At 37.5% G+C, this 13,312-nt stretch overlaps 1 protein-coding gene across 1 annotated transcript in view; it reads right to left on the bottom strand.

Moving 5' to 3' along the window:
* Positions 1–13,312, bottom strand: part of itgbl1 (integrin, beta-like 1) — a 73,138-nt gene that overhangs the window by 55,784 nt on the left and 4,042 nt on the right. The window contains exon 2 of the mRNA XM_067410040.1: positions 12,599–12,801. Within this exon, the coding sequence (XP_067266141.1) occupies positions 12,599–12,801 (203 nt within the window). The remainder of the gene's footprint in view (positions 1–12,598; positions 12,802–13,312) is intronic.

Below are 13,312 nucleotides of genomic sequence, written 5' to 3'. Positions count from 1 at the left end.
ACATACTGTAATAAAAACAGCTTGAAATTAGTTACTGCATTAACAAACATTAAATAACAATGAACAGTATATTTTTGCAGCATTTATTAGTTTTAGCTAAAACAAACGTTCATGTTCGTGTTAGTTCACACTAACAGATACAACTTTTAATCTTAAAAATGTATTAGTAAATGCTGAGATCAACATTAGCTAAGATTAATAAATGCTGTAGAAGTATTGTTCATTGTTAGTTCATGTTAACTAATGTAGTTAATTAATGCTAATAAATGATACCTTAAAGCTACAATATGTAGATTTTTCGCCACTAGAGGTCGCCTATTCAAAACAAATGTATAGCTTGATGACACCGAGTTTGAACGTGGAATCTTGAGAGATGTCTTCACTTCACAGCCAGTGGAAAAGAATTGGGATGGGAATCGAGCAGAAATTATGCTCATGGATGAAATTATTAATGTAGTATGAGGAAGCGCAGGGCCGAGTGATGTTGGAGCTGCTAATTAGCAGCGATTGCTAATGAGAGACGAATGCGGAGGAACATTTATTATGCCGCAGTCACTGCTTCCGCTTCTTCCGGTCAGGTGTATGAAGTAACACAGCGCTGTTTATCATATTAGATACATTTGACTGTGTTGAAAATTATGTTATAACGTTCCTCTATGCATTCGCTCGGGGGCTGCTGTGAGACACTTGTTGCACACTGCAGTAAGAGAGATCGATTTTAGAATATCATTAATAAATGCTGGGTGGCTTGTGTTGATAAATTGCATGCAATTAATTTTAAAACGTATTGTATGATGGAGAAAATGCTGTATTGCTTAGCTACTTGACAAAATAGTGTTTTTCTCTGAGGCACGGTAAAAGCATGGTACTCTCGGAAAATCAAGAAAACTAAACGTGTTGAGCTATATAATAATAATTGGTTTTCTGTCTATAAATGCAACCAAACAGTTGTTCCCTTGTCTAATAAAACATGTAATATATGAAAGCGTCTTTGGTGTTTCCACGGTTTCTACAAAATAAAAACGAAACCGAGGGTAACGCGGATATGACGCCATTCACAAGCAACTACCGTACATGTTCTGTATCCTTGGTTAAAATTGCAATTTTCTCATGATTTACAAATAATTAGAAATATTTGGTATATTGTACATATTGTGCCTTTAATATAAAGTGTTACCGAAAACACATTAAGGAACAACCACAAAAACTGATTTTTTTTATGCATTACAAAAGACGCAGTCCCCAGCAGACTTTGTTAATCCTCATGCAATGAAGTTTGCATGTTTTTTATCCACACAAATCTTTAGTAAACCAGGGCCTATGAGGTAACTTGATCTTAAAGACATTTTTTTCCACAGCCTGTTAAACAACGGCTTTGTATAAAACAAGACAGTGAAGTAATTATTTCCCCTAGTTGTTCTCCTGCTTTGCGTTGTAGAGCGTGAAATGATTATGTGCTAGGCTGGGCTGGGTGTGAGGGAGACATCTGTCCTGGCTAATAATGCTGCATACCTACAGCAGACCTGCAGAGATGAAGACAGGCCAAATCATCTAAAGAATGAGGGTCACTGTGTGTAATAAGTTTATAGACAATCTATGATTTATGGCACTTGTCAGAGCTGCGGTCTAGCATTTTGAGCTGTAGTGCTCATATGGGAGATTCGTGTTCATGTCCGGCCCATGTCATGTTCATCTTTTGCTTATTTCCTCTCACCTGACATTTTATTGTGTTACTAATTGGATGAAAGACCATAGAGGAAATTAAAGTGCCATTTTGGCATCATCATTCATATTTGCACTGAAATGACACAGTGGACACAATTTCCTCTACCACTGTATCCCCAAGCGCATTGACCTGAAAGGCATGTGACCTTTTTGTGTAATTTGAAGTATAGATCTAACCTGCTGCCTGAGCTAGAACTCACACCATATGCTGACAGAAGCTTGCTAGAATGCATACGTTAGTTCACCTAAACCCTGCTGTCATGCCTATCATTTATGTAGCAATCTATCATCACACTTCACCTAAACATTTTAAAACTACTATTGGTAACTCATAATGTGCATGTGACGGTATCAAATTTTTAAGTTGCGATAATTGCTGAAGCTTTTATCACGGTATATGGTATTATCACGACATTGAAATAAGTTACAAAAAAAGTTTGTCATACTATAACAGGTTTAAAAGCTTTTTTCTTGTAAAAAGAATCTTGAACATATAAATAGGCTACAATAAAGCAATACACAAAAAATGTATAAGTAAACAAAAGTTTCAAACAGATTAAAGTACAAAAGAATTACAAAGAACAAAAGGCATCACTTTACAATAAAGTCTCATTAGTTAACATTAGTTAATGCATTAACAATTCGCGCAGGGCCCTCTTGTTCTTCTAAGGATTATTAGGGCCCAAGCGAAAATTCGCGCAGGGCCCTCTTGTTCTTCTAAGGATTATTATTATTATTTTTTTTTTTTTTTTTTTTTTTTTTTTCCGTCTTCCGGGGCTTTTTGGGGGCCTTAACATGCTCAAAAATTCTTGAAAATTGGCACACACATTGGAATCCGCGGCCATTAGAACGCCGGAGAGGCTGGTACCCGGGCGTGGCAGGGGCTCGACAGCGCCCCTTGAAAAAGTCTGAAAATTTGGTCCATATATTAAACATGCTTGCACGTATTAGTATGAAACTCGGTACACATATAGACCTCATCGGGCCGAACAACTTTCGCGCTCTAAGTTAATCGCCACGCCAACAGGAAGTCAGCTATTAAGGGTTGTTTGAAAAACGCATGCTCTGGAATTTGATATACTCCTCCTAGACGATTAATCCGATCGCCACCAAACTCGGTCAGCATGAAGTCAAGACACTGATGATTAAAAATTGCCAGGGGATTTTTGATATCTCGAACGGTTTGGCCGTGGCGAGGCAACGAATTTATGGCGAGAAAAAGGAAACAGGAAATGTGTTATAACGTCTTAATACATATATTGATCTTTATGAAACTTCACGAGTGTGTTCGTTATAGGAGTCTGATCACATGGATGTGACTATTGTGAGTCAAAGTTATAGCGCCACCAACTGGCAGCAGGAAGTGTATCACTTTTGAAATGTTTTGAGATCACCCTCTTATTTTTACCTGATTTGCTTCAAACTTCATCAGTGTAATGTCAATACACAGCAGATGTAGACCTATGACAGGATTTTTGATATTTGAAATATTGTTGCCATGGCAACAGGTCAAACTGTAATAATATTCTTGAGTGTTTTTGAGGCTCTTAACATGCTTCAAATTGCATGAAACTCGACACACACATCAATATTGTCAACCAGTAGACATGGACAAAGCCATAGAAATGGGCGTGGTGGAGGGGCTCAGTAGCGCCACCTTTTGACAAAAGTGGGGGGTTAGTTTTTCCTACAGTCACCAAACTCGGTACACATATTATTCTCATCAAGCCGGACAATTTTCTAATTTACATTCATTAGCTCCGACCAACAGGAAGTCAGCTATTTTGGTTTGAATGTTAATTTTTTGAAAAAACAGGCTATGAATTTTATACTACTACTCCTACAGGGTTTATCCAATTTACACCAAGCTTTTTTTAACTTGTTGCGAACACATTGAAGTTGTTTAATTGCAAACGGATTTTGGATATCTCAAACGGTTTGGCCGTGGCGAGGCAACGAATTTATGGCGAGAAAAAGGAAACAGGAAATGTGTTATAACTTCTGCATACATTGATTGATGTTTATGAAACTTCAGGAGTGTGTTGGTTGTAGTAGTCTGATCACATGGATGTAACTATTGTGAGTCAAAGTTATAGCGCCACCAAATGGCAGCAAGAAGTGTATCACTTTTAAAATGCTTTGAGATCACCCTCTTATTTTTACCTGATTTGCTTCAAACTTCATCAGTGTAATGTCAATACACAGCAGATGTAGACCTATGACAGGATTTTTGATATTTGAAATATTGTTGCCATGGCAACAGGTCAAACTGTAATAATATTCTTGAGTGTTTTTGAGGCTCTTAACATGCTTCAAATTGCATGAAACTCGACACACACATCAATATTGTCAACCAGTAGACATGGACAAAGCCATAGAAATGGGCGTGGTGGAGGGGCTCAGTAGCGCCACCTTTTGACAAAAGTGGGGGGGGTTAGTTTTTCCTACAGACACCAAACTCGGTACACATATTATTCTCATCAAGCCGGACAATTTTCTAATTTACATTCATTAGCTCCGACCAACAGGAAGTCAGCTATTTTGGTTTGAATGTTAATTTTTTGAAAAACAGGCGATGAATTTTATACTACTACTCCTACAGGGTTTATCCAATTTACACCAAGCTTTTTTTAACTTGTTGCTAACACATTGAAGTTGTTTAATTGCAAACGGATTTTGGATATCTCAAACGGTTTGGCCGTGGCGAGGCAACGAATTTATGGCAAGAAAAGGGAAACAAAGTGTTATAACTTCTGCATACATTAATTGATTTTGATGAAACTTTGGCTTAGTCTTCGTTGTACAAGGCTGATCACATGGATTTGAGTATTGTGATTCAAAGTCATAGCGCCACCAACTGGAAGCAGAAAATGTGTCACTTTCAGCATACATTGAGATCACCCTCTTATTTTTACCTGATTTGCTTCAAAATTCATCAGAATAATGTTAAAACTTGGCACATGTAATCCTTTGAAAATGGGCAGGGAGGAGGGGCTCTATAGCGGCACCTTGTAGTGCAGTAAATGTGGAGTGAATTTGACATAGTCCTTTGATGTTTAACCGTTTTAAGTGCCTATTGCCCGCTGTGCACAGTTGCCCTGAAGCCACCGGGGTGGCGGTGCCACCGGGCTTGGGCCCGCCATCGCTGCTCGCAGCTATATTTATTTATTTATTTATTTATTTATTTTTTTTTTTTTCCGTCTTCCGGGGCTTTTTGGGGGCCTTAACATGCTCAAAAACTCTTGAAAATTGGCACACACATTGGAATCCGCGGCCATTAGGACGCCGGAGAGGCTGGTACCCGGGCGTGGCAGGGGGGCTCGACAGCGCCCCCTTGAAAAAAAGTCTGAAAATTTGGTCCATATATTAAACATGCTTGCACGTATTAGTATGAAACTCGGTACACATATAGACCTCATCGGGCCGAACAACTTTCGCGCTCTAAGTTAATCGCCACGCCAACAGGAAGTCAGCTATTAAGGGTTGTTTGAAAAACGCATGCTCTGGAATTTGATATACTCCTCCTAGACGATTAATCCGATCGCCACCAAACTCGGTCAGCATGAAGTCAAGACACTGATGATTAAAAATTGCCAGGGGATTTTTGATATCTCGAACGGTTTGGCCGTGGCGAGGCAACGAATTTATGGCGAGAAAAAGGAAACAGGAAATGTGTTATAACGTCTTAATACATATATTGATCTTTATGAAACTTCACGAGTGTGTTCGTTATAGGAGTCTGATCACATGGATGTGACTATTGTGAGTCAAAGTTATAGCGCCACCAACTGGCAGCAGGAAGTGTATCACTTTTTGAAATGTTTTGAGATCACCCTCTTATTTTTACCTGATTTGCTTCAAACTTCATCAGTGTAATGTCAATACACAGCAGATGTAGACCTATGACAGGATTTTTGATATTTGAAATATTGTTGCCATGGCAACAGGTCAAACTGTAATAATATTCTTGAGTGTTTTTGAGGCTCTTAACATGCTTCAAATTGCATGAAACTCGACACACACATCAATATTGTCAACCAGTAGACATGGACAAAGCCATAGAAATGGGCGTGGTGGAGGGGCTCAGTAGCGCCACCTTTTGACAAAAGTGGGGGGTTAGTTTTTCCTACAGTCACCAAACTCGGTACACATATTATTCTCATCAAGCCGGACAATTTTCTAATTTACATTCATTAGCTCCGACCAACAGGAAGTCAGCTATTTTGGTTTGAATGTTAATTTTTTGAAAAAACAGGCTATGAATTTTATACTACTACTCCTACAGGGTTTATCCAATTTACACCAAGCTTTTTTAACTTGTTGCTAACACATTGAAGTTGTTTAATTGCAAACGGATTTTGGATATCTCAAACGGTTTGGCCGTGGCGAGGCAACAAATTTATGGCAAGAAAAGGGAAACAAAGTGTTATAACTTCTGCATACATTAATTGATTTTGATGAAACTTTGGCTTAGTCTTCGTTGTACAAGGCTGATCACATGGATTTGACTATTGTGATTCAAAGTCATAGCGCCACCAACTGGAAGCAGAAAATGTGTCACTTTCAGCATACATTGAGATCACCCTCTTATTTTTACCTGATTTGCTTCAAAATTCATCAGAATAATGTTAAAACTTGGCACATGTAATCCTTTGAAAATGGGCAGGGAGGAGGGGCTCTATAACGGCACCTTGTAGTGCATTAAATGTGGAGTGAATTTGACATAGTCCTTTGATGTTTAACCGTTTTAAGTGCCTATTGCCCGCTGTGCACAGTTGCCCTGAAGCCACCGGGGTGGCGGTGCCACCGGGCTTGGGCCCGCCATCGCTGCTCGCAGCTATATTTAATTGTTGAAGTTATATACAACTGTTAGTTCATGTTAGCTCAGGTCACTTTTTGACTTTAAAGGGTTAGTTCACCCAAAAATGAAAATTCTGTCATTTATTACTTACCCTCATGCCGTTTCACACCCGTAAGACCTTCGTTAATCTTCGGAACACAAATTAAGATATTTTAGTTGAAATCCGATAGCTCCGTGAGGCCTTCATAGGGAGCAATGACATTTCCTCTACCAAGATCCATAAAGGTACTAAAAACACATCTAAATCAGTTCATGTGATTACAGTGGTTCAATTTTAATATTATAAAGTGACGAGAATATTTTTGGTGTGCCAAACAAATAAAATAACGATTTATTTAGTGATGGTCGATTTCAAAACACTGCTTCAGGAAGCATCGGATCATAAATGAATCAGTGCATTGAATCTGCTGATTGGAGCACCAAAGTCACGTGATTTCAGCCGTTTGGCAGTTTGACGCACGATCTGAATCATGATTCGATACACTGATTCATTTATGATCCAGTGATTCCTGAAGCAGTATTTTGAAATCGGCCATCACTAAATGAATCGTTATTTTCTTTTTTGGCGCGCCAAAATATTCTCATCACTTTATAATATTAATATTGAACCACTGTACTCACATGAACTGATTTAAACGTGTTTTTAGTACCTTTATGGATCTTGAGAGAGGAAATGTCATTGCTCTCTATGAAGGCCTCACGGAGCTATCGGATTTGAACTAAAATATCTTAATTTGTGCTCCGAAGATGAACAAAGGTCTTACGGGTGTGAAACGGCATGAGGGTGAGTAATAAATTACAGAATTTTCATTTTTGTGTGAACCAACCCTTTAATAAAGTGTTATTAAATGTTGTAATTAAGATTAATAAATGCTTTAGAAGTATTTTTCATTGTCAGTTTATGTTAACTAATGAATTAACTAATGTTAAATAATGGAGCTTTATTGTAAAGTGTGACTAAACAATAAAGAATCTGAACATATTAAAGGTGCCCTAGATTGTTTTTTTACAAGATGCTATATAAGTCTAAGGTGTCCCCTGAATGTGTCTGTGACGTTTCAGCTCAAAATACCCCATAGATTTTTTTTAATTAATTTTTTTAACTGCCTATTTTGGGGCATCATTAACTATGCACTGATTTTTTCAGCACGGCCCCTTTAAGAGATGCGTTCCCTCTGCCCCACGAGCTCTCGACTATACATTGCATAAACAAAGTTTACACAGCTAATATAACCCTCAAATGGATCTTTACAAGATGTTCGTCATGCATGCTGTATGCATTCTTCGAATTATGTGAGTAAAGTATTTATTTAGATGGTTACGTTTGATTCTGTGTGAGTTTGAGGCTGTGCTCTGTGGCTAACGTCTAATTCTACACTGTGGAGAGATTTATAAAGAATGAAGTTGTGTTTATGAATTATACAGACTGCACATGTTTAAAAATGAAAATAGCAACGACTCTCTTGTCTCCGTGAATACAGTAATAAACAATGGTAACTTTAACCACATTTAACAGTATGTTAATGAAACATTTAGAAAAACTTACAAATATCACTAAAAATATCATGTTATCATGGATCATGTCAGTTATTATTGCTCCATCTGCCATTTTTCGCTGTTGTTCTTGCTGGCTTACCTGGTCTGTGCCCAGATCCAGACGTTAATACTGCCTTTCCTTGTCTAATGCATCGAATGGGCTGGCATTATGCAAATATTGGGGTCATACATATTAATGATCCCGATTGTTACGTAACAGACGGTGTTATGTTGAGATCCGAGTGTTTTCCGGAAGTCTTTTAAACAAATGAGATTTACATAAGAAGGAGGAAACAATGGAGTTTGAAACTCACTGTATGTCTTTTCCATGTACTGAACTCTTGTTATTCAACTATGCCGAGGTAAATTCAAATTCGGATTCTAGGGCACCTTTAAAACAATATTTAGGGCATGCTGTAGTCCTGAATAAAATATTTAAAATATTAAGTTTAAAAATAAATAGCCTTAAGTCTTCAAGTATTTGGTGCTGCGATGAACACGATAGCGAATAGAAAAATCTGAATGGCTGTTTAAAACATTTAATAGCTGTAGAGCAGCTGCTTTGTTTACTGGGTTACCGGGGTAACCGCTGCATTTCTGCTCTTCCATCAGCGCCCTCTGCTGTCAGAGAGTGAATGTGCATTTTCATTCAGCGCATCTCCTTCACTCGTTCCGCCATGCTGCTCATGCACGTTGGGTTTGTATCAGTGTGTGTGCCTCTTTGACGCAGCATACAACAGTGTTGTGCATTTGAAACAGATGATGAGTAAAGTATTCTTAAAATGCGTTCTAAAAATTTTAATAAATCATAATAAATAATTATTCACAGTATTTTGAAGTGCCCACAATAACTATCGTGCATATTCATTATCGTGATATATTGTATTACCACATACCGGCACATGTCTAATAATGTGTATATATATATATATATATATATATATAGTGTGCAAACATCTTTATTGGATGCTTAAGAAGGTTATTTTGCATCTTTTGCTTTAATGTACCACTATGAAGTATAAATTTTAGATTTCAAATATTGTAATAATAATAATCCAGTGATATTTGTCTATGAACAAGCAGTCCAGATCAAGTCAGCATGGGATAGACATTGAGACAAGTTGTTCTAAGTGTTATGGAGAAGCTGCCACAGTTTTTCTATAGATTTATACTGTCTCAGTTACTTCTGTCTTTTCATGTAATCCTCAGACCTCTGTTGTCGGACTCCTTGTTCATCTAACAATCTAACTGGATTGTAACTATATTTGTAAAAAGAAATGTTTGAAAACCAAATCCTGATATTTCATCAGCAGTTATAATTTTTAGGTACCTTTCCAAACACTTCAGACCAGAAGTAGACACCAGGTTATATTATATTCTTTCCTTAGAACACTCATTTTTCCATCAGAGTGTTCTAAGGAAGAACAGAAGTCAAACAACAAAAAGATTGTGGAAAAAGCTCTTGACTTGGACAGAGTTCCACTGGGACCTGAAAACATGGAATATCACTCTTCTGACATGCTCACTCAAGCACATCAAAAAAAGGAACTCGAGACTATCATAAATCACAGGCATTTTAACTGATATGTGTGTGTGTGTGTGTGTGTGTGTGTGTGTGTGTGTGTGTGTGTGTGTGTATATATATATATATATATATATATATATATATATATATATTATATAAACTTGGAGAGAAAGGGTTGAAGGGGCCAAAAATGAAGGTCGTACCAATTAGCTGGGAAAGTCATTTCTACAGATGGAAAAAAGCTACAGAGGGAAAAAGTTGAGCCAGTGCTGTGCCAAATCTTTCACGTGGCTTCTTGAAAACCTAATTAACTTGTTTTTTGGAGAGGGAAAAATGAGTGAGAAAAGTGGAAAGGAACTGCCACGTTGAGCTCTGTCCCCATAAACTAGAAGAAAAAAGCAAAACCAAGTCACATAAAAACTGGGAAAACTGTAATTGCGCTCCATTTTTCCCAGTCTGTATAAACAATTAAAATCTCATGGTAATGCTTGGATTTTCGTAGTATTCGGTGACAAAAAAATGAAAAGGAAATATTTACATATGTTAGACATGTAACCTGTTGAAACACTGGAGATGCGAGCAAACTAAAGAAAATGAAATCACACACAGATGGTGACCAGCTGTTAGGTAAAACATTTTGTAGTTACATGCAAACTATTTACTAAGTCCTAGTTTGCAGTCATATCCGTGGGTCTAGCTGTGTTATTTGCTTGTCAGTGTATTTGCTTGTCAGTGAACAAAAACAGGTGTTTCAAAGCAAAATGATTTATGAAGTCTCCCTAAACAAATACAAATCTCCAGAGACCAAGACAGGTTTTTCTTCTTAAGTCACAGAAATTTCTCATTTAATGCTCCACTTATCATGCAGATCTTGTAATGATAAATGGAATTATTAAAAAAAGAAAAAAGGATGGCTGACGATAAGAAATTCAGCTTATTGTCAGGGAATACCACGTGCACCACTTACAAAAGAGCTGGTTATGGTTATAAAACTAAACTAACGTAAATGCAGTTTGAAATGGACAGACAGTGTTTCAGAGCAACATACAAACAATCCTGCAGCTTGCACATTTTGCTATCTTTGTGTAATTATCCAAAAATGACTAAACAGAAGGCAAAAGGAAAGCACAGCCTTTATCACTATATTTGTGGTTTAAATTCCACCTGATGCAGTTCTAAAACTTAAATTACAGTTAAGTGAAGGGATGTGAACAATGGCACAACATCAGAATCCTTTTACAGGTCTAGAATATCCCAAACTGCCATGATCCAGCTCTGAAAAGCAGCTTATAGTTAAAGAATGAGATGTGGGGTATTTTGACAGAGATGTGCAGTAAATAGTCTTGATGTTCGTAAGAAAAAATGCTGGTCCATATATGGCCTCCAATTTCAGAACACGTAACCTTGAAAGAAACCCTATTATCAGCTATGGTCCAAAGCTAATGAGCTATTCACTGGCTCACAGCATGCCCCCACAAATACATTTTCTTTCTTTCCAGCTTTACATAGTGGTCCTCAACATCTCTACAGATGTCTACAGATCAGAACTGAATGTAGAACAGAAATAGATGAGTGTTTTTGTGTAAGGTGGATTGCTGTTTTCAAGAATACAAAAATCAGTACAGAAAATCAACACACTACAGCTATAGAGAGCAACCACAAAAATGTAAATAATAAGTCCAATTACTTTATTCATGGAAAATTAGATTTTTAGTTGTCATGTATAAACCTTTCAAGAGAGACCTATGACTAGCTGTGAGGTTATTAAATAATGATATGATTCTGAAGAAGTCAAAGCGAGTTCACAATGTGTTTAATATCCAAATTACACAGAAAAACTACACTTCTCATAATCCTGAACATAAATCCTACAAAAAGCAACAAACTGCCACTGCCACTATTTCTGTAAGTTTATATAAATTTTATATTAAATTTAAGGACAGAAAAACAGGAATAACGAAATGGCTTAATGCAAATATTAAATTTCAAAAGGCAATGATTCAATTGTTAGTGCTGCATGTTTCAAAGAAAAAAACTTGTTCTATTTGCGCTTTCAGAGAAGCTTTTATGCCAAACAATTGCTTATGATCTACTGTTGATTAATCACAATGTTTACTATATGGTGTTTATATCATACCTGCAAATAAGAATAGTTATACTGGGGTTTCCAGGGTAACCACTGTATTTCTGCTGTTCCATAAGCACCACCTACTGCCAGAGAGTGAAAATGCATTTTCATTCAGCTGGTGGCTCGAAAAGAAGCTACTGTGCTTTCTAAAAATCTAAACAATGAGGATAATCAAATTAATATAATATATAATCATATTTCAAATAAAAAATGAATGAGAATAATACTTCCAGCACCAAGACATTTAGAAAAGTGGACAGTCACTCAGTGGAGAGTAAGTATCCTAAACTAGCACCACTATTGTGTTCTTATAATTATATAAGATGTATTAGATGTTTCAAAGCCATCAGCAGGTCATAGAGCTGTCAGTCGAGGGTCTGGATGTCAGGTTATTCAAGAGTCTTTGCTAATGGATTTCTGTGGGCTCACAACAAATTTTGCACACACTCACCATCCAGTGGAAACTACTGAAATGACATTTGACACCGTAAAAGAAGTATCTGTGAAAATGATCCTTTGAAGTAGTGTCTGCACAATCTTTGAAAAAAAAAAAAAAAGAAGAGGGTTGCTACAGAACAACATGGCACCTAAACAGGCTCCTTTGAAACTGCCTGTGTTTGTCTGAATAGAGGCACTGTGAAATTCAAATGAGACCTTGTAGCTAATGACACAATATTGGATGGAACATCAAAGGCCTTCACAAGCTGGATATGTGTCTTGCACACATCTACAAAGCCTTTTTTTTTTTTTTTTTTTTTTTACAAGACACCAGATATTGAAACCCGTTCACATGTGTGTTGGGAGAGTCTGAGACAGCTCTTACCTCCACAGGTCTTCCCATCATATGTCGGACAGACCCAATCATGGCATTCGCATCGCGGTCCATAGAATGTTCCAGGTTCCGTGACCTGGCATATGCAAATCCCGCACTCACACTCGCCTTTTCCACTACATATCAACCCGTCGGAGGTCCGACAGCGCCGCAGTGATGATTCCTGGGAGATCTTACACTCTCTACCCACCTGCCTGCAAGACACAAGAGCGTTCAGTCACCCTGTGACCTTTGCCTTCTACATCAAACCTCCGTTCTTCCCATGTAGGTGAACATATGCCAGATGTTGGATGGGTGGGTGGTGGTTTGCCAATCCTCCTTTTCCCCAGTAATGACAACCAGACTGCCTCTTGCTTTCTGGAGGAAAAATCTTTCTGAGGATAGGTCATGCAATGTATGAGATTTTGGCAGATTTCCTGTCTGTTTCTTCTTGTAAGCTTGCAAGCTAATATTTAAAGATAACAAATAGTCATAGGAGATAAATAATACAATAAGGTCATGTGTAAATTTCTACTTTAGTACTAGTGGAGCCATGAGTCATAAGATATGATTCTGCTAGAGACAGAGAACAACAAACTCTTAGCCGTGCAATTTTATTCTATAACAGCACAGCTGCGATTGCTTACGGCCGAATCATAGCCGTGCTGATATAGAAAGATATTGCAAGGCTACTCGTGTGATATTGCTTATATATTATATTATATT

The sequence above is a fragment of the Chanodichthys erythropterus genome, chromosome 14 (genome assembly GCF_024489055.1).
Source record: "Chanodichthys erythropterus isolate Z2021 chromosome 14, ASM2448905v1, whole genome shotgun sequence".
In the NCBI taxonomy this organism is placed as follows: Eukaryota; Metazoa; Chordata; class Actinopteri; order Cypriniformes; family Xenocyprididae; genus Chanodichthys; species Chanodichthys erythropterus.
Note: the sequence above shows the minus strand (reverse complement) of the source record. Positions and strands in the feature narration are given on the sequence as shown.